General features: G+C 47.4%; 1 protein-coding gene across 2 annotated transcripts in view; it reads right to left on the minus strand.

Annotated features, from left to right (window-relative positions):
• Positions 1–22,364, minus strand: part of SYN3 (synapsin III) — a 492,649-nt gene that overhangs the window by 439,023 nt on the left and 31,262 nt on the right. Inside the window, exon 2 of one of the 2 annotated variants that reach the window (XM_005206770.4) lies at positions 18,461–18,921. In XM_005206770.4, the coding sequence (XP_005206827.1) occupies positions 18,461–18,771 (311 nt within the window). In that variant the 5' untranslated portion in view covers positions 18,772–18,921. Of the gene's footprint in view, positions 1–18,460; positions 18,922–22,364 lie in introns of those variants that run through there. The other variant, NM_001191357.1, reaches the window with a different exon arrangement.

The following is a 22,364-nucleotide window of genomic DNA, read 5'->3' on the forward strand; positions in this document are numbered from 1 at the left end:
TCCACTTGTCCATTTTCTCTAAAAGCACCCGAATCTTGACCTTAGTCATTTCTTTTCTCATATAAATTCTCTCTTCATGCTCTACTTTTATATCACCGCACTTACTATACTATAATTCGTTATAGTTAGTAACTGGGTTCACGCCTGTTTCCCACTGAATTATAACACAATTCCTCCAGGCTAGGAACAATCCATCTTACTCATCATTCTATTTCCAACATGTACCAGAGTACTTGATACACAGTACGAGCTCAATTAACATACGCTGAATGAATAATTGATTGAAGAGATAGATGAAGGGAAAAAAGATACTTTTTGAATACTTACTCTGTGCCCCAAAACAGTGCTATCATCTTAACCTACAGCCCTTCTCATTTAACACTTAAAACCACCACCATGAGGTGGGTATTATTATTTCCATTCCATAAATAAGGAAACTGAAACCCAGAGAGATGAAATACTTTGCCTAAGTGGCTTGAATCCTGGACTTTCACTGCTAGATCAATGCTTTTTCTCAGCCCTGAAAAACATGACCAAATGTTGGGGTGCTCCTGGGTTTAGATGACCTCCCACAAAGCAGAAGTAATACAAGTTTACATTGGCTCTTTTTGGTTGTTGGTCTGATGAAACCAAGAGCTCTTAGTGACTTGCTGTAACCTGAGCACTGTGCTGAACATATCCATAGACCTTCTCTGGGGCACAGACAGCTATTTGCTCCCAATCCCAATTCTCCTCTTTGCCCACAGAGACAACTTTTACAGACTGGCACCAAGAAATGTATCAATATATCCCAGCTTTCCATTCAGCTAGGTATGACCACAAGTTATTCAGTCGTCAGTCGTGTCTGACTCTTTGTGACCCCATGGACTGCAGCAGACAGGCTTCCCTGTCCTTCACCATCCCCCAGAACTTGCTCAAACTCATGTTCATTGAGTTGGTGATGCCATCCAACCATCTCGTCCTCTGCCATCCCCTTCTCCTCTCACCTTCAAGCCTTCAATCTTTCCCAGCATTTAAATGAGTAAGCATTCACATCAGGTGGCCAAAGGATTGGAGTTTCAGCTTCAGCATCAGTCCTTCCAATGAATATTCAGGGTTGATTTCCTTTAGATTTGCTCTCCTTGCAGTCCAAGGGACTCTCAAGAGTCTTCTCCAGCACCACAGCTCGAAAGCATCAGTTCTTTGGTGCTCAGCCTTCTTTATGGTATGACCACACGCTTGAGCTCTCATCAGTAGTGTTATATCCAAGAATCTTCTTCTTAGTTTCTTTTCTATTCTTTTCTCTGGAACATTGATGTTCCCATCTCTTTTCAACCTTCCACTTGTGAAAGAATCCTTCTGCAAATTCTCTGACCAAGTTGCAGTCTGTCTGCTCCTGAAGTCTATCTACATTTAGCCAACTCCAGTGGAATTCACCTCTCTTCAAGACTGCCTGAATCTCAGACTGACAGCTCTAATATTAATGCCACTTTTTCTTATGGCGATGATAGGCTTAGACGTCAAGTGGATAGAACTTTATGGGAACAGGAGTTGTTAGTGTGACTTTAAAAAGCAAGATTTTGTTTTTTTCTCCCAGGATGGTCTTCCAAAAAATGTGTGTTCGACCAGCCTCATGCAAAGGGAACCTTTTCACATTATTTGTGAATTTTATCATGAATAAAGGTAATGTTGGCAAACTCCAGACACTGGGATAAGCTCACCTCTAATATTTGTACAGCATGGGGCAAAAGAACAAATGGAAGTCTATGTATCATATGCCTAACATTTAAAATTGATAAAGGTGGCAATCATTTAAATAAAACATGCCCGTCTCTTCCTTCCTTGAACAATACAATTTCATAATGACCTGGAAGGGTCAGAATTTGAACTTCTCAGGACTCTTAGAGATCCACCCAGAACACAGTGGCATGGAGGTTGACAGCTCTTGGTTCCCATCGTCCTTCCTAATTCTCCTCCCAGCCTTCTCTCTGTCCTGCATCACTGGGGCTTCCTATGCATGCTTGTGGATAACTCAGCCCATGCGGCCAAACTTTATCTCCTTGCCCACCCATCAACAGTCCCCATGCCATGTATGGGCAGGATACATCAGGGAACTTACCTACACAGGCCCTGGAATTAGGCCTGGGTCCTCATGGGCAGGGAATTCTATAGGTTGGATAACCACTGCATGATCAAAGGGTATAACTTTCAGGGTCCTCCTTTGTTGTAAGGAGTATAGCTAGTAAAGGACTAAGTAGGACTGAGGGCAGGGGTCCCTGCTGCTTGGGTTTACAAGAAGTACTGGATGATCCTGGGACCTCAGGATGGTAGCCGAATGGTAATGAATGAAATCACTGGTATACTAGATAAAGCATGGATCTCAAATCACAGAGGCTCGGGCAAAATCTTAGCTCTATGACTCACTCACTGCATGTTCTAAGACAAGGTACTTATTCCCTCCAGGTCATAGTTTCCTCCAGGTCACTTGTTAAGGGGTGATAACATCTGCCAGCCAAGGTGTGGTGAGAAATTCACTTGATCCTGTATTCAAAGGACAGTAAGTAGAGAGTGTGGACTCAGGGCCAGAACACCTGGATGCAATCCCAGCGCCACCCCTCACTCTTTTTTTTTTTCTGAAACCCTGAAAAACTCCCTCAACCTGCATGTGCCTCAGTTTCCACATCTGGGAAATGGGGATAATCACAGTAACTATCCCATGGGGTATTGCGAGGATTAAATGTGACACAACGTACAAAGCACTTTAGAGTAAGCTCCAGAGTATACAGCCCAGGGCCTAAAGCAGAATCAGTGACAACAAAGAACTACCAAGTGTTTACACTGTGGCTGTGGGTGCTGTGTGCGGGGACCCACAAACATAATCTTACCCTCTTGGGGGTTATAGAATGGAATTACAGTCCGCCTCACTTTGATCCGCCCCCTCAGTGAGATGAGAGATTGGTGATGATAATCAATAGGCGATGTTGATACAGAAGGCTTGCGGGTCCTTCGCATCCCTCCTCCTGTTGTACTGACCCCAGCGATCAAGCGGGAGGGCTGGGAGCAGCTCCCACAGGTTCAGTCACACAGAGCCTCTAAGCAAGCAGCAACGGTGAGTTAGATCTTGTGCTCCAAGAGTTTCAGGATTCAGTCTAGACCCTCTAGGCTCCTTCATGATCTAGACCCTGTTGACCTATGACCCATTTCTTCTCTGGTTTTCTACCCACCTTTTGGACACGCTCAACTTTCTGCAATTCCTGTGCTTTTATGAGTCTGAGCCTGTGCAGTTCTCTCCTTCTCTGCTTGGTTACCTCTTTCTCATGTCCCAAGATCCCTGACCACTGTTTCCTTGAAAGCACCCTCCCAACAAGACTGGGTTAGGTGTCCCTCCTCTGGGTCCCCACGGGGTGCTATACTTAACCACCATACGACACATATCATTCTTGTTCGAATTACACATCCCCTGTCCCCATACACCTGGTCTAGGAGCTCCTGGAAACCCGAAACCGTGTCTCAAAGCTCACTGCATCTCTCGTATCCGGCACAACGTGCCAGGGCACAGGCACATGTTTAAGGAATGCTTGCTGACTGGGTAAATGAATGTTTCCTGGGATAGCCCAAGGGGCAGCTCACGCTCCAGATGCTCTGCTGCCATCTACTGGTACAATGGTGTAACACAACACAAACCCCCACCCATTACCACGTGGAGTCAGTCCCCGTTTAGCATCCCACAGGCACAGGATTCTAACTCTTAGCTCGGAACCCAGAGCACGCAGCACTACACCACCACCACCCAAACAGCTCTGGCCTCCACCGGCCTCACCTTCTCCGGAGAAACACTTGTTTTGCCCATCTCTGGAATGTTTACCGCTGGGCCTGCCAGACGGACTCAGGCTGCAGCTGAGGGTCAGGCGGTCCATCCCCCCGCCTGGCCGGGAGTCAGAAGTCTGTCTCCTGACAGGCCACACAGACTGCTGCCTCCTTGCCTGGGGCTCATTCAGGCTTGAGCTGCCTCTGAACAGTTCCGTCTGGCAGAGGAAGGGGTAGGGCTGGTCTGGAATTCTAGATGCCTTGGGGGCTGGGGTTGCTGCCGGTGTAATTGCCCGGCTGTCTGACCTCAGGTAGAATGGATGACCCCACTGTGCCTGAGGGCTCTGTCTCCCTAAACGCAGACCTCTTCCAAAGGCCCTAATATGTTTATTCTCATAATGAGTTTTCTGAGTCCACAGGCCAGTCAGTCAAGGCCTTGGCCTTGGGAGGAGGTGGGGGAAGCTCTTGATTCTACAAAGCTTCCACCTCTGTGGGTGGTCTCGTATTTTACTGCCACATCAGAGGCACCAGGAAGGAGAATATTATAAAACCAGTGCCGCCTGGGGTGGGAAATCCCTAGTTTGGGGAGGCGGGATGTGGTGTGTGTGAGAGAGATTTATGGGGAGCGATACTGAGTTCTTTCATGGCTGCAGCAGCAGCAGAAGGAAGAGGAGAATTAGCACAAACAGGATCCACCTGTGCACAAGCAGCGCCCTTCTAATAAATCCGTCTGGGATGTAAAGTCAGTGTGGCTCAGCCCTGGCGGTGCCCTTCCAGGGATGAGGGGTCAAGAAACTTCTCAGGCACACTGGAGCCTATTGGGGGAGTAGTGGGGGGGAGAGCGAAGGCAGGATCTGGCCCTAGAAACTGATTTTCACATTTCTGATGAAACATGTCAGTCACTGATTTTTGGCCTGGACAGAAACTGGGGGAGATGGATGACGGATCACATAGGAGAACCCTGAAGGTGGACACACTCAAGGTTTTCCAGTTAGCAAGATAAAGAGGCTAACATGATAGGTTGGATGGATGGAGGTGTGACAAAAACAGGGCCTTTGAACATGGAGTTCTAACTCAGAGACCCAACTCCGTTGTTGTTGCTCAGTTGCTCAGTCATGTCTGATTCTTTGTGACCCCGTGGACAGCAGCACGCCAGGTTTCCCTGTTCTTCACTATCTCCTGGAGTTTGCTCAAACTCATGCCCATTGAGTTGGTGATGCCATCCAACCATCTCATCCTGTCACCCTCTTCCCTCCTGCCTTCAATCTTTCCCAGCATCAGGGTCTTTTCCAATGAGTTGGCTCTTTGCATCAAGTGGCCAATTCTAGTTCCATTATTTACTCCCAGGAACAGCTAACCCTCCTGCTCCCCTCCCACTGTCAGAGGGGACCCTCCAGTGATGGGGCAACCTCACTGTACCTCTTTGCAAGTGGAAGGGCTCCAGGGAATTGGAAAGGGGAGGGGCTCTCTGAGAGTGACAAGGGCCCCTGCATCTGTACAAGGATCTGTGAAGGTAAGGAAAGGAGACCCACTAGGGCCTCAAGGATGTGACGACTGTTCCCTCAATGCCTTCTGACAGCAAATAGGGAAGGAGACCTCTGTGGAGGTCTGCTCACAATTCACATCATTTACTCACTACTCACTGAGCCTCGTAAGGACTGGGCACCTTACTAGGCATGGGGTGGAAGGCCGATACAGTCCCTGCTCTTGTGGAGCTAACATTCTCCTGGAAAAGTCAGGAAACTAACCAGGTGAAAAGGAAGTGATGAATACGATGAACAAGGTGGTACAGGGTAGGATGTGGGGAGCAGGGAGATCTGATCCAGGAAAGTCAGGAAGCCTTCTTTGGAAGATACTCAACACAGTTGTACTAACCATCTACTGTGTGCCAGAGCCTGCAGGCTCTCAAGAAATAGCAATGAAGATAACTCAGTGCTTGGCCTCAGGGGGTTTACTGTCTAATGGGAGGGAGAGACTCATAAAGTACAATGACCACAAAGGACATTAGCTCTAAGACCAGGTCAGCCCACTGAAAGAGACCCAGCCCAGTTTAAGAGCCTAAGACTGCTTCCCTGGTAAAGTGACCCAGTTCCTCAATCTATCCATCCATCCATCCATTCATCTATCCATCCATCCATCCGTTTGGTACCTATCCTTTGCCAGCATCAAGGGCTGCAAAGATGGCTCTGAGAAGGTCTGATGAGTGTGTATATGTGTGAAAGGCACACAGGGCAAAAGAGTTAGGCAGGTACTGGTGGCACTCGGGGGCCAATGAATCTTCCTGGGGCATGTCCCTCAACATGCAGGGAAAATGAGCGACAGGCACGGAGCAGAAGACCTGGATTTGAAATGGCAGCTCTGGCACCTGCTACATGACTTTGAATAAGCCTCTGCTCCCTTATCTGAAGGGTGAGGATGGGAAGCTCTACCCACAGGGTCATGAGGATAAAATGAGGATGTGGATTTGAAGGCCTCTGGGAACCTGCCAAAAATGTGCCAGCAAGTGGTTGCTCTCTGGTGAGCTGCTGGTGTGGACTTCACCCTCCAGGTAAAAAGGTGGGTGAGCACTGCTAGCATTAGAACTAGCTGGTCCTCTCCAGCTCTGCTATTTACTTCCTAGCGCTGCTTCAGACAAACATCAACCTTTGCAAGCACCAGTCTCATTTGCAAAAATAAGCACATCGCTATGTCTGCCATAAGGCCCCATGAATGTTGTCCCTGACACATGGCAAATGTTATGTTCATCTCTTTCCCTCCTGTCGTTCAACAGGTGGGCATGTACCTGGGGAAGTGACAAATCATTCAGGGGAAGGTGGCAGTATCTTCATTACTCTAAAAGGATCTCCAGCTTCATGTCAAGCATGATGGAAACCTGCCTTGGCTACACTCCGGGAGCTCCTCTTTCTCCCCAGAACCAGCCTTTAAGGCAAATAAAATCGTCAGCCACCCACTCACTCTGACAGCAGAGATTATGCCAGAATGTTACCTCCCAATCCCTAGCCCTCTTCTCTCCAGAGACACAACACTGTGTCATCCTCACTCCCACAGAATTCTGAAAGTCCACAGCCTTCATTTCACAAGAACAGTTCACATTTAGAAGGCTAAGCTGTTCCCTCAGCAAACATTTAAAGAGCATCTATCAAGAACTCATTAACAGATGCTTATCTATTAAGATGCTTTCAAATTGTGGTGCTCGAGAAGACTCTTGAGAGTCCCTTGGACTAGAAGGAGATCAAACCAGTCAATTCTAAAGGAAATCAACTCTGAATATTCATTAGAAGGACTGATGCTAAAGCTGAAGCTCCAATATTTTGGCCTCCTGATGGGAAGAGCTGACTCACTGGAAAAGACCCTGATGCTGGGAAAGATTGAAGGCAGAAGGAGAAGGGGTTGGCAGAGGATGAGACGGTTAGATAGCATCACTGACTCAATGGACGTGAATTTGAGCAAACTCGTGGGAAACAGTGAAGGACAGAGGAGCCTGGTGTGCTGCAGCCCATGGGGTCACAAAGAGTCAGTCACAACTTAGGGACTAAACAACACCACTAAGAGCTCAACCTGGCAAAATGCCCGTAAAAAAGATGATACCCTGAAAGCTAATTCACACCAAGGTATAAGTGACTTATAGCTGACCATCCGTAAAAGGGGTTTAGATGGGATGAGTAGAATGAGAAGGGAACATGAGAATATTAAGTGTTTGATGTTTGTGTGAGGCCTGTCAAGGTGAGAAGGGCAAGGCACAGAAGGAGAAGCCTAAGAGAAGTTACTTTCCCTCCACCTCCCTCCTTCCACGTATTCAACCAATTACCCACCCATCTGCTTACCCATCCATCCCTCCATCTCTCTAAGTGAAGTCGGCTAGTCGTGTCCAACTCTTTATGACCCCATGGACTGTAACCTACCAGACTCCTCTGTCCATGGGATTTTTCAGGCAAGAGTATTGGGATGGGTTGCCATTTCCTTCTCCAGGGGATCTTCCCAACCGAGGGATCGAACCCAGGTCTCCTGCATTGCAGGCAGACGCTTTACTGTCTGAGCCACCAGGAAGTGTTCCATCTCTCTATCCAGGCTCTACTATGTGCTTAGCACTGTGCTAGTCCCTAGGAATCATACTGAACAAAACAACCCCCTGCCATCCTGGTGCTCCTGGTCTAGCCAGGAGACAGGCCCAGATGAAGAATATTTACTCTGACTCCTCTCTTCATCAGAAATTACTAACTGGCAAACCTCATGGAGTCCACGGTCTTATTTTGTTGGACTTACATTATATACTTTTGATTTTAAAACAGAGAATTCATTTATCAAGAATTCAGACTTCTGGCTTCCCCTGAAAATCAATAACTGAGCATCACGAGACCTGTATTTCCACGTGGCAAAAGCTGGCTGAGAGGACGGCAGCTGTTGCCTGCAGTTGGGGCATCAGTTCTCACGCCCAACAGTCCCCATGGCTCCCTGTTGTCTCTCTGCAGCCAGTGTCAAGTGGCAGAGGCATTTGTCATAGAGCCTGGGCTGCTGTCTTCCTTACAGAAGGGAAATATTTCTCTGTGCCTTTGCCTTTTCCTGGCACCTGCCCCTTCACTCACCGACCACCTTGCCTTCTGTGAGCAGCTGCACAAGCAACCCCTAATTTAACTCATTCCATTATGAAGATGGCAATTAGCTCAGTGAAAATCTTCAGGAAGCCCACACCACTGCCCTTCCTCCAAACTCAGGTTTGGAGGTCAGAAAAATGGATACAAAGCACCGTGCCCTCTCTTGCCATCACAGACAGCCTCCCTCCTGCTGAGGAAACATCCCATGCAGGCTTCCACAGGCCTCAGGAGGAAAGACATTCTGCAATGAGACTGATGTCTGCCCAGTGACCTGCCCCCCCAGGGCAAGGCTGTAGCCAGACAGGTGAAGTCTGGAGGAACAGGAACAGCTATTGCTAAGAGAGCCCATGGCATCTGAGGGACTTCTCTGAAAGAGGAGGACCTAGGCAAGAAAATCACATTTTGAAGAATGAAGGAAGACTCAGAAGTTGGACAGTGGAATTATCCAGAAAAAGGCAGGGCAATGGCAGGAAAAATGACTAAGACATAAAAGCAGAGAGAGGAAAATGAAAAGTTTCAGGTCTGAGACTCCTTTAAGGGCTTGCAGGCTGGCCCCTTCAGAGTCTGGGTTCTTCTGCATTACTCCTCCCTGGCTGCCCGCCTAGTTGTATTGGAAGCTGCAGGTGATGGGGGCTCACTCCTCACTGGGCGGCCTGCGTGGTCTTCGGCTGATGTTCCCGTTACATACACTGAGCTGACACATCTCCCTCTTTGTCTGCTTCATCGGCCTCAGTTCTCCCAGTTGGGAACCACATGAAACCAGTCCTCTAGCCACGATGGTTTCTAAACTTGGCTCTTCATCATTTAAAAAATGTTTCCTGCACTCTCCTCTGGATATTCTGACTCAGTAGTTCTGGAAGAGCCTCTCAGTGTGGCCTGTCCCACACCCATTCTGACTTCTATTATCAGCACCTCCATCTGCACTTGTATTCATGAACCAAGCCTCTCTCTTGCACACAGTCTTGATGGGACTGTCCCCAAGTGTCCCCAGGACATGTTATGGAACCACCCAGGTTTGTTCTTGCCCAGGAATTTTATTTTTAAGCAGAGAGGCACAAAGCTTGGAAGACAATAGGAGCTGACTTCTCCAGAGAGGGTTCACAGGCTCCTGCCTCTTAGGTCCAGACAGAGCCTCTCCTAACCTCTCCAAAACTTGGGTCTTCTTGTTTTCTTTTCATTCTGTGAGTCTCCGGCATATGTTCCATAAACCCTCCATTTTGCCTAACTCAGCCAAAGTCATTTCTTTTTCTTGCAAACAAAGAACTCTATCTATACAGAAGGTGAAGAGCGGTACCTGATAATCTGAATGTCATTCTGACGGAAACAGTGCTTTGGGGACCGTGATCTCAGTTTATTGTCATTGCTTGATTGATGAAGGCACTGAAGCCTGCAGAGGACAGTGGCTCCTAGATTTCACAGCATCAGCAGGGAAGGGGGAACTGGGGAAGACACAGCGTCCATCAGACTCCTCCCCGTGCTACCTTCTGCTCTAAGACACTTCCCCCAGATTTCCTAGCCACACTCTCACAGGGTGAAGACTCTACCAGGGCAGGAGACAACTCTTCACTGTTTTCCCCTCCCTTCCCTCTCGCCGTGCAAGAGCAGGGGAGGAAGCGGCCGGGGCACAGAGCCTCTGGATTGGATGGCAGGGAGACCTCACGGAGAGAGGTCAGCACTTGAAAAATTCCTCAAGTCAAAGGGCTCGGGGCCTGGGTGCCACACAAGGCCCTCACTGTGTGCGGACATTGTCCCCCTGATAAAAGGGGCCGGGCCTGGGAAAGCGGCGCTGGTGTCCAGGCAACAGGCCAGGCTGCTGGGGAATGCCCAAGGCCCCTCCCGCCCCAGGCACCAAGGCGGAGGGAGGGGGAGTGGCAGGGGGGGTGCCCAGATTGGGAGGACGAGCCCAGAAGCCCAGCGCCACCCCAGGTTGCAGGGGGTGGCTTGTGTGAATCCGTGAATGAAGGGAGTAAGAGGATGGCAAGACCCCTCTCACCAGGCCTTTCCTAGCTCCCTGCCCTCCACCTCTGGATTACCCCACAGGGAAGAGGCAGGGCTTGCCCTTATTTCAAGGAGAGTCTTAGGGGTGGGGGAAGAGGTGGGTCAGGGGAGACATAAGGATTTTGTTTCCTAGAGCCTAGTGTCTCGAAGAGACAGGTGTGTATCCTGCCTTGAGCCCCCCTACCAACTCTAGGAGGAGGGGAACCAGCCCGGTCCCCGTCTTCCCATCTTCAGAGTAGAGAGTGTGCCAGCCCACCAGCACCCAGACACCCCTCCTCCAGGGCTTCTAGAACGCAGCCCTCAAGCACGTCCGGCTGAACTGAGAAACGTGCCAAGTGGCCTCCTCCCCATTGCCTGCCAGTGCCACTATGTTCACCAGTAGTTAGTATCACAATTAGCTGGTTGTTTGTTTTTTTTAACATTTTTATTTATTTGGCTGTGCAGGGTCTTAGCTGTAGCACACAGGATCTCCCGTCTTCCTTGTGGCATGTGGAGCTCTCGCTGCAGCATATGGGATCTTTAGCTGTGGCATGTGGGATCTAGTTCCCTGACCAGGGATTGAACCCAGGCCCCCTGCACTGGGAGTATGGAGTCTTAGCCACTGGACCACAGGGAAGTCCCTGCAATCAACTGTTAACACCATCACCATTTCAGTGCCTGTTATGACAGCTAAGCCCAATACCAGCCCCACTTGTGGCATCATCTCCACCTCTTACTGACCCTTCATGAGAGGTGCCACGATCCTGCCTTACAACTGAGGAATGTGAGGCCCAGAGGTCAGACTCCCCCAAGGTCTCATGAGTGAGAGAGAGGACGGGGGTCCAGGCAGTCTGCCTTGAGACTGTCCACTTGATTTTGTTCCTGCCCTGCTGGTGACTGAGACTGTTCAGTCCTCATCACAGGCCAGGAAAGCAGCTTCCTGAGAATGAGGTCAATGGAAGGGGTGGGAGGGCTGGTTTGGCTACCCAACCGGAATGCAAGGACGCACAAAGGCCAGCTTCTCACTGGGCCCATGTTAGCAGGGCTGGGCACTGCCTCTTGTTGCCACTCTCCGTAAGTAGGGTAGAAAGATAAACTAGCAGACATCTACTTAAAAATGAATTCCAGATAAACAACAAATAATTTTGTGGTACAAATCTATATATTGCAATGGGATATGTTTATACTGATTCATTGTTTGTCTAATTATTAATTGGACATACTTATTTTTACTGGCTAAAGCAACAAGGAACTCTACCCAAAAGCCTCTGCTGGTGATGCCAGCTCTTAATTTAATGCCCCCTTCCCACCCACTGCAACCGTCCCCCGACAAGATGGCACAGTGGGAAGCAGAAAGTCCTGGCCACCCTGAGGCCAATTAGGCCACAGCAAGGCTTCAAGGGGCTGCCAAGACACCCTGAGCTCACGAGTGTCTGGATGGCTATAGGAACCCCCACTTCCCCTGGCACCTCAACATTCTGGCTGCCCAAAGGCACTGATGGAGAGGGTGCTCGAGGTGGGCACTTTCCTCTGAGGAGGAGGTCACTTGGCCACTGTGCTGTAACAGGGAGTCCTGCCCTTGGACATGAGCGTGTGTGGTATGTGCACTCACACAAGGCTCCAGAGCCCTCGGGCACAGCACACGAGGCCTGTGCTCAGGTGGGAGAGGGAAGGATGACAGGAGGACAGGGATGCCAGACTCGTCAGCTGGCCGGCCTGGGCCGGCTGCACACGCCACTGTGCCTGCTCTCATCCTGGGCTCGGAGCCTTAGTCCCCTTCTTCACACGAGGAGAACAGTACTACTGCTCCACACAGTTGTTGAGAGGGTTAAATCAGAGAGTCCAGGAAAACCACTTAGCACAGTGTCTGGCCGTGCAAAGTGCACAGGTGCTTGTCCTGTGACAGTGAGGAGGACCTGACCGCACTCCCAAAGAGCTCGTGGTTTCTTCATTTGTGTGCTCACTCATTTCCAACCTAGACTTCTTAGCACCTACATTGTGCCAAACACTGAAGCCCTGGGAAACAGTCAGCAGGAGGTAGGTCACCATCCGATATGCCTGCAAAGAAGTTACTCCTGGTAAAGTCCCAGCCTACCCCTCTCCTGTTTTGGTTTCTCAAGCAGTGCATGGTATGTCCGTGCCTTGCTTTCTTGTCTGTAAAATCCTTCCTAGGAAAATCAGAAAGTGTGACTGGCAGTGGTATACTGGCTAGCTCTCTAGGGAGACCTAAAAATCCTGGTTTGCAGCATTTGCGCATTTCCATGGTGTAAATGCTCTCATGGTGGCCAGTGTGACTTCCAGTTAGATTGAGCGGTGTGAGAGGGGAAAAAGGATTAAAGAATGCCACCACGGTCACTCTCAGCTCACTGTCACACCTTCACCCTTGCCATTACCTGTAATGTCACCTCCAAATCACTCATTCAATCAACAGATGTTTCCCAGCACCCACTATCTACCTGCCCTGTTCTAGGCTCTGGGACACAAAGACAGCAAGTAGGCATGGGTGGGTGGGTGGTAGTGGGGATACAAATTATCATACAACATAGCAACTCTCAGTGAATCCAGACATGCACAAGGTGCTCTAATTAGTATCATTAACCATCATATGGTAGGATGGGGCAGCCTCACAAACTCCAGGCTGAAAGGATAGTAGCTAAGGGGTGTTTAAAACTAAGAATCCCCTTTTCATTTCCTCCTCAACAAGTAAAAGAAAAAGGAAATTCTAGGGAAGGGTGGAGAATAAGAGGGAGGGTAACAATGGATCAACCCTGGACATTCACTGGAAGGACTGAAGCTCCAATACTTGGCCACCTGATGCAAAGAACTGACTCACTGGAAAAGACTCTGATGCTAGAAAAGATTGAAGGCAAAAGAAGAAGGGGGTGGCAGAGGATGAGATGCTTGGATGGCGTCACCGACGCAATGGACATGAGTTTGAGCAAACTCCAGGAGATGGTAGAGGACAGGGAAGCCTGGTGTGCTGCAGTCCATGGAGTCACAAAGAGTCAGACACCACTGAGCGACTGAACAACAATAGATCATTGTTGAAAGAGAAGAGCAGCCATTCTGGGAACAAGGACCATGGGAAGCAAGAGGAGGGAGGGTTTCAGAGACCCCTGGAGGGAGGGGCTGGGGGCCAAGCCTTAGCTGCCTTATGCCCCCTTCACCCCAGGATCCCCCTCCCAAGCCCATCCGGGCTCCAGAGACCTTGAAGGTAAAACTGAGATCAAGAAGTACACCCAACCTTGTTATGAAGAACCCTTTTCTGGGTCATGATCAATGTTCTCATTTTGAAAAAAAAAAAAAAAATCAAACCTTGGGTTCTAGTACATTCTGTGGCAATAATTTACACTGTAGATTACGGCTTTACAGTGTAAGGCAGCTCTACGAGATTGTTAAAACAAGTAGATGAATTTTTTAAATTATTGCTACAGAATGTACCAGAACCCTAGGTTTGATTTCTTCAAAATAAGAACATTGATCATGACCCCCAGAAAGATTCTTCATAACAAGGTTCGGTGTACTTCTTTGATCTCAGTTTTACCTTCAAGGTCTCTGGAGCCTGGATGGGCTTGGGGAGGAGGATGTTGGGGTGAAGGGGGCATACATACTGAAAAATAAACAGCCAAGACTTTATACACAGGTGAGTAAAACTGGGAAGCCCTCAACTGTATGCACTATATTGCTGACTCTTGCAGTAAGGTGAATTTCAGGCCCCATGATGCCCAATACAGGCTGTTCTGGTTGGAATGGTTTGGGACAATGACATATGCTAATTGAAAATATATTACACGGTGAGCTCCAGGGATACAAAAAGAGGAAGACACAGGCCTTATTCTTGCAGAAGAGACAGCTACCTAAAGCCAAGTACAACACAGTGTGATGTGTGCTGTGGTGGCATGATGAAGTGTATTTTAAGTTATCAAAGGAGGAAGTTATTAGCACTGTTGGCAGGGTAGGTGTGTGAGGGAAGACTTCAGAGAAGAAGTGAAACTTGAGCAGGCTTTTGAGGATGAATGGAGATTGGCCCAGTGAACAACAACATAGGGAAAGGCATTCCAGGTAGTAGGGAACAGTATGGGCTAAGGCAGAGGTGTGTTTGAAAACTACAAACCTTTGCTATTCCTGTGCAATAAGCAGCAAAGAGGACGCTGAGCTGGAGGCAGACCTAGAGGGAGGGCAGACATGCTTACACTCTGACTTTGGACTTGAGGGCAATGATGTACCACCTAATGGTTATAATAGGTGACACCTGATGGGACATGGGAGTGAACTTGCAAGATTGGATTTTGGAAAGAGGATACTTTGGTGGTAACATGAAAGGTATACAGGAGGCAAGGTCAAGACTAGAGGACTGACACCAGTCAAAGCGCTGGAAAATTGGCAAGAGAATGAGTGGAGAGGGCCGAAGAAAAATGAGCCTGAAATCCATTTGTTGTATTTCTCCTTTCCCTTGTGGTTCTCAAACCTGACTGATCACCCATCATCCCAGAGGACAGTGCCAGCTTGAGTTCAGAGGGACTCCTGACCCAGATCTTATTGGCAGGTGAGTCTGGTCCAAAGCTCCCCAACCTCCCTGATGTAGCCAGGCTGACCTCTGGGGCAACCCCAAAAGGTCGTGGGATCTCAAAATGCTCCGCCATTAGTCCCCCTTTCCAGTAAAGGCGGCTTTGGGATCCTTTGTGTCTCCGCAGAAGATGGACAGTCCTCCTCTCCCTCGCTTCCCCCTGGCCACTGGCCAGGTATCATTCATCCCTGGGAGGCCCAGGCTGGTTCCGAGAGTCTGCAAGCTGGCCTCTGTCAGGAAGCAAGAGGGGGAGGTTCCTGTAACTCTCTCACCCTCTAGGAAACCTGATTCTGCAGCAGGGTCCTGGACCAGGAAAGGGGTGACAGAGAGAAGGAACCAAGGCTGACAAGGGAGAAAAGGGAGCCACATTGTTCCTGATGGGTTCATGCTCAGTCCAGACGGGGATCATCTCCCCCTCTCATTACCATCTCAAAGGAGAAAGAAAGGGACTGTGTGAGCGGGCTTCTCCCTCTTCAACAGCTTCTTCCTCTCAGGAGACAGTCTGCACAATGAAGGAGGCGCTGGGCAGGGGGCTGACCCAGAGGCAGCCGGACTCTGCCAAAACTAGCCAGGGACAGTGGGGCTAGCCCGCCACCTGCTGGCCGCTCCTGGTATGGGAGGACGACAGGTATCCTTCCGGAACTTGGCAGGGAAGAAATCGGGGTTCTAAGGCAGCCAGCAAAGGTTCTCAAGTTCTTAAAGAATCTAAGATGAGTTCTGTATGAGAAGCTGTCATGTGTGGGTTGGAAGTCTCTGTCACAAACATCCAATGAATGCACAGCTAACTCCCAGGTGACATTATAATGAGGCTCAGTTTCTCACTGTTCCACTTTCAACCCTCTGAGAGGCAAGAAAAGTGGACTGCTGTTCTCAATCCCTAATTAACCTGTGGGCACATGAAGCATGATTGAAACAGACCGGAAGAAATTCCTCTAGCCAAAAACTGTGTCCCCCACCAGGGTGCACAGACTAAAATTCACACACTGGTCACTCCTGTGGATTAGAGAGATTGAAGACCAAAGTCAAAATTCAAATGTTACTCGGCTAAGGTAATTTATGGCATTTCAGCGTCATTAGCTGTGCGCCTACATTAAACTACACACCATATGGGCACTGGGTTGGGGGCAGACAGAGATTAATTAGTAAGACTCAACTTTATCACCTGAGAGCTAGTAGGGAAGATTGACCATTAGAAAACCATAGCACAGCGGGGTAAATCCTAATCTATTCTGCCTAATATTGGGCATAAAGAAATTAAATAAGTATGCCTATGGGGTTGCAGTCAAGATGATTAATATTGCACAAAAGGTCACAATAGTCTGCAATAATAATATGCACTTAAATAGCACTTACTGTCTACTAGACACTTCCTAAACACTTTTATAGTAATTCAGATTTCAAGCGTACTTACATATATTAACTCTACAGGTAGGTACTATTTTACCATTTAGATGCAGTAACTTTAAAAGGTCATATAGCTATTATGGGGTAGAGATTTAATGCAGATAGCTCTGAAGTCTGAATCCTTAACCACTTCACCTTGCTGCCATTTATTAGCTCAGGATCCATACAAAAAGTAAAGCTTTTGACAAATACCGCTTCCCAAGACCATATTATGGCAAACCTTGACTGAACCAGAGATGGTGCAGTCAACAGAGAACACTCAAAATCAAGGTCAAGTTGGGTTAAAGAGAAACAGAGGACTGCAAAAGCCATGTAGGCATTCTGATTACCAGGCAGATAGGCAGCAGGACTGCACAGGCAGGGGTGAGTGAAATCAACACCTCTGCAGAAATCAACCCCTTGGCTCAGAATCTAAATATGATGCTCTGCATAACTTCACAGGCAGAGATTAACAATGCTTCATGTAAGACCCTTCAAGCATCACTGAAAACAACTCAGAATAGATCAGAACAGAGGCCAGGCACCCGACCGTCCTGGTTAAGATGAAGTGATTCCATAGCAGGAAAATAAAAGGCGAAAGTCTGAACCTACTGAACATGCTTTAATGTTGACTGCATTGAATATGTTATAAACTATAATTACCTCCCACTCCAAAGTACAGGCTCAACCATTCCCAGCCTGAGTTCACTTTTCAAGGAATGAAGGTGAGCACACACATCCATGTTAGAATAAGAGAGCACTGGCATGCTCAGTGAACTGAATATATTAACTGCTTCATGTAATACATGCTTACTGGATGCTGACTCTGTGCCTACTCTATGGTGGCTTTTGGAGACACACACAGGAAACCTTGCCCTCCAGCCCCCGTGGCCATCCATGGGTCCATTGCCAGACCTGCCCTAAATGGGGTGCCTCCGGGTCTCCATATTTAGGTTTACTTCCTGGACTGCAAATTCTATGTCTCCAACTGGACTGATAATATGTATCTTCTCTAGCAAAAATTCCAAAGAGAGACCTCTTTTCCACCTGCATTCAGCTTCCTATGTGCAGGGCCTGTTCATTACTCATTTGAGTACCTAAGGCTGTTATGAGAGCTGACTCACTGGAAAAGTCGCTGATGCTGGGAAAGATTGAGGGCGGGAGAAGGGGATGACAGAGGATGAGATGGCTGGATGGCATCACCGTTGTGATGGACGTGGGTTTGGGTGGACTCCGGGAGTTGGTGATGGACAGGGGTTGTGGCGTGCTGTGGTTCGTGGGGTCGCAAAGAGTCGGATATGACTGAGCAACTGAACTGAACTGAAGGCTGTTATTTGCACTCGATCAGTGCTCAGTAACTACCTGTGGAACTACTGCTACAATGACCTTGACACATGTGTCCAGTCTCTGCCCCCCAGCCAGGATGCTTCCCATCTATCAGGATGGGGCACACCTGGGAAGAGACTGGAAGGGATATCATTTCTGCCCACCTTTGCTGTCCTGTTAAGACAGGTTCTGGAACCAGACTGCCAGTCAATGGAAGAGTAGGAATGCAAACTCAGGCACTCTGGTCCCTTGAGATTAAGGACTGTGGACTTTTGTTGATTTCTTTTACCCTCATGGCAACCTCACTCAATGAGGGAGCATGGCTGAAGCTCAAAGAGGTTAAGCGACTTACCACAGTTATTTCAGATTTTTTAACGTTTTCTATTATTAGGAAAGTAATACAGTACATATACCATATATTATATAAAACTTCCTATGGGCCCTGGGCAGTAGCCCATATCAAATGTATTAAGAAGTTTTCAGCAAATCATATGAACAAGCACAGTGAGTGGTACAATGAAGACTATTACAGTCTAACTTTCCTTCAGATCACGCTTTGCTAGCAAATGGGCTATAAAATATTTTCTAGTGAGCTTTTTGGGTTTTGGATTTGCAAGTGAGAGACTGCAGACCTTAAATATAAAGCCCTTTGGACAGAGTGTGGCACAAAGTAGCTGCTGTGGTGCCTGGCATTAATGTCCTTCCCTCCTGCCAGTCTCTGATACCACAGAGTCTCGCACAGCTCTTCCCCTCTCTCTTCCCCAAGAGTGAGATAAGCCCCGTCTCCTCTCCTGCCCCTATGTGAGGGCACCTGCAGATTGCTGCTTACCAGTCTGTGTGGGCATCGTCGATCACCAGCAGGATCCTGGGCCTCTGAACAACAGGCGTGGAGGGACCCGGAGGCTCCATCAGCCCCGAGGGGGCCTGTGAGGTCTGCTTCATGGCACTGGAGAAGGAGCTAAAAAGGCTGGATCCTGGAGAGGAGAAGGAGGCTGCCAGGGGCTGAGGGTGCCTCCTCTCCATGGCGGGGGATGCAGGTGAGCTGGTGGAGCTGTCTGGGCGCTGCAGGTCCGTCATGTAGCCGTTAGGCAGGTTGGCCACAAAGCTGCTGTCAGAGAGGCGCCGCCGGAGGAAATTCATGGCTGTGATGGACGAGATGGCTTGTTCCCACTCGGGCTGTCTAGGTGAGGCCCAGAATACAGGCTGCCAGGGACAGGGAGTGGTAGGGTCTTGGGCCAAAAGAGCCAAGGGAGTCCCACACAAGTCAGCTACAGCTGTCTTTTTTTTCACCTGTGGAAACAGGCCAAGAAATACATTAGTGGAAACGACCTCAGCCTCTTAAGAGCAAACCAATAAAGCCCGTTCTTGCCCTGCTCCTGGGGACAGTGCAAAGTAGGACATCTTTTTGGCACGGAATTTGGCAACATCTAATTAGAGCACACCCTTTTAACCTACAATTTCCATTTTCTGGAATTCTACCCCAAGAAAGCAATCCGAGTTACAGAAAAAGCCTCTTGGACAAATGTATTTATCACAGCATTATTTACACTAGCAGAATACTGGAAAGTCTTCCAACGTTCAACCACAGGATAACAAATATGTAAACTACAGCACATCCAGCGGAACCTTTTGTGGCTATTAAAAAGAAGTACTTAAAAAGGGATTTTAGTCATGCAGAAAAAATTTCATGTTTTAATTTAAAAGATCGTGATATAAGATTACAGATACAGAATGACTACAACCACATAAAAGTTGAAATAACAAAACTTGGGAAAGAAAAAGACATCAGGATGTTAACAGTGACTATATCTGCATCACCAGACTACACGGGCTTTTGTTTTTTCCAGTTACCTGTATTTTCCACATTTTCTAGAATATATACAGCTGCGAACTGAATTGTGTCCTTCAAATCCGTATGTTGAAGCCCTCACCAGTAACATGCTGGTATCTGGAGATGGGTTCTTTTGGAGGTAATGGGGTTAGACGAGGCCATGAGGGTGGTGCTCTCGTGAGAGCATTAATGTCCTCATAAAAAAAGACAAGAGGGAGTTTGCTATTCCTCGGCCATGTGAGGACACACGGGGAGGCAGCCGTCTGCAAGCCAGGGAGACAGCTCTCACCAGAAACCATCCATTCTGGCACCCTGACCTCAGACTGCCAGCCTCTGGAACTGTGAGAAAACAAATTTCTGTTGTTTAAGCCAGTCTGTGAAATTCTGTCAGCACAGCCCAGCAGGTTACTAAACAAATGAAGTCCTTTTCCAAACAGAGCAAAATAAGTTTTAAAAAAGCAAATTATTCATTTAAGATCAAAATTTCTCACTGAGAAAAATGGTTTCAATCATGCAATTCGACCCCACCTATATTTTACTTTTTTAAGATTATTTTATGTTTTTGCTGAGGTAAAATTTACTTAGAGATGCACAGCCTGTAAGTGTACAGCTCGTGGAGTTTTGATATATGTATATGCTGGCATAAGATTTTTTATACTCCGGTCACCTCAGGAAGTTGTCCTGTGTCCCTTTCTAGCAATCCATGTGTCCTCATGGGTAAAGGCTTTGCTGATGTCTATCATCGTATGTTAATTTTACCTATTCCTGAACTTTATATAAATGTGATTGTGTTTTATTCCTTTCTGCGTGGCTTCTTTCCCTCAACATAATGGTTTCAAGACTCAGCTATGTTGTATGTAACAAGTCACTCTTTTATCGCTGAGTAGTGTTCTGCTAGATGAATAACTACAAATTGTTACTACATTCTCTTTTTGAGGGATGTCTGAAATGTTTTCAGTTTGGGGTGGGAATTCTGAATAGAATTGCTCTAAGGATGTTCTATTTAAGTAATTTTGTGGAGAGAGAAACAAAGAAAGGGGAAAGAGCAGGGTGAAGAGACAGAGAGAGAGACTGGTTGAGGGACTGACTTTTTCTTTGGGAAAATATCTAGAAGTTAATTTGTTAGGTCATGGGCAGGCATATGTTTTTGCTTTTTAAGAAACTGTCCAAAACCCTCCCATAGTGGTTGGGACAGTTGCCTTATAGTCTTAGTTGGCTTAGAGTTTTTATCACGAATGGATGTTGAATTTGTGAAGTGATTTTCTAGATTAATTAAGATGATTGTGGCTCAGATCATGAGCTCCTTATGGCAAATTCAGGTTTAAATTGAAGAAAGTAGGGAAAACCACTAGCCCATTCAGGTATGACCTAAAATCAAATCCCTTATGATTGTACAGTGGAGGTGACAAATAGATTCAAGTATCAGATCTGGTAGACAGGGTGCCTGAAGAACTATGGATGGAGGTTCATCACACTGTACAGGAGGCAGTGACCAAAACCATCCCAAAGAAAAAGAAACGCAAAATGGCAAAGTGGTTGTCTGAGGAGTCCTTACAAATAGCTGAGGAAAGAAGAGAAGCCAAAGGCAAGGGACAAAAGGAAAGATGTACCCAACTAAATGCAGAGTTTCAGCGAGCAGCAAGAAGAGATAAGAAGGCATTCTATGAACACCACAAAGAAGTAGAGGAAGACAATATAATGGGAAAGCCTAGAGATCTCTTCAAGAAAACTGGAGATACCAAGGGAACATTTTATGCAAGGACAGGATGATAAAGGGCCGAAGCAGTAAAGACCTAACAGAAGCAGAAGAGATTAAGAAGAGTTGGCAAGAATACACAGAAGAACTATACAAAGAAGTCTTAATGACCCAGATAACCATGACGGTGTGGTCATACCTAGAACTAGATATCCTGGAGTGCGAGGTCAAGTGGGCTTTAGGAAGCATCACTACAAACAAAGCTAGAGGAAGTGATGGAATTCCAGCTGAGTTATTTCAAACCCTAAAAAATGATGTTAAAATGCTGTAGTCAATATGCCAGCAAATTTGGAAAACTGAGCAGTGGCCACAGAACTGGAAAAGGTCAGTTTTCATTCCAATCCCAAAGAAGGGCTGTGCCAAAAAATGTTCAAACTACTGCATAATTGTGCTCATTTCTCATACTAGTAAAGTTATGCTCAAAGTCCTTCAAGCTAGGCTTCAACAGTATGTAAACTCAGAACTTCCAGATATACAAGCTGGATTTAGAAAAGGCAGAGGAACCAGAGATCAAATTCCCAACATTTGTTGGATCATAGAGAAAGCAAGGAAATTCCAGAAAAAAACATCTACTTCTGCTTCATTGACTGTGTGGATCACAACAAACTGTGGAAAATTCTTAAACCAGACCACTTTACCTGTCTCCTGAGAAACCTGTATGCAGGTTAAGAAGCAACTATTAGAACAGAACATGGAACAATGGATTGGTTCAAAATTGGGAAAGGAGTAATACAAGATTGTAAATTGTCACTCTGTTTAACTTATATGCAGAGTACATCATGCGAAATGCTGGGCTGAATGAATCACAAACTGGAATCAAGACTGCTAGGGGAACATCAACAACCTCAAATATGCAGATGATACCACTCTTATGGCAGAAAGTGAAGAGGAACTAAAGAGCATCAAAAGAAGTCGCTCAGTCGTGTCCGACTCTTTTGCCATCCCATTGACTATAGCCTACCAGGCTTCTCTGTCCATGGGATTTTCCAGGCAAGAGTACTGGAATGGGGTGCCATTTCCTTCTTCAGGGGATCTTCCTGACCCAGGGATCGAACCCAGGTCTCCTGCATTGCAGGCAGACGCTTTACCCTCTGAGCCACCAGGGAAGAACATCTGGATGAAGGTAAAAGAGGAGAGTGAAAAAGC

Source organism: Bos taurus, chromosome 5 (genome assembly GCF_002263795.3).
Source record: "Bos taurus isolate L1 Dominette 01449 registration number 42190680 breed Hereford chromosome 5, ARS-UCD2.0, whole genome shotgun sequence".
In the NCBI taxonomy this organism is placed as follows: Eukaryota; Metazoa; Chordata; class Mammalia; order Artiodactyla; family Bovidae; genus Bos; species Bos taurus.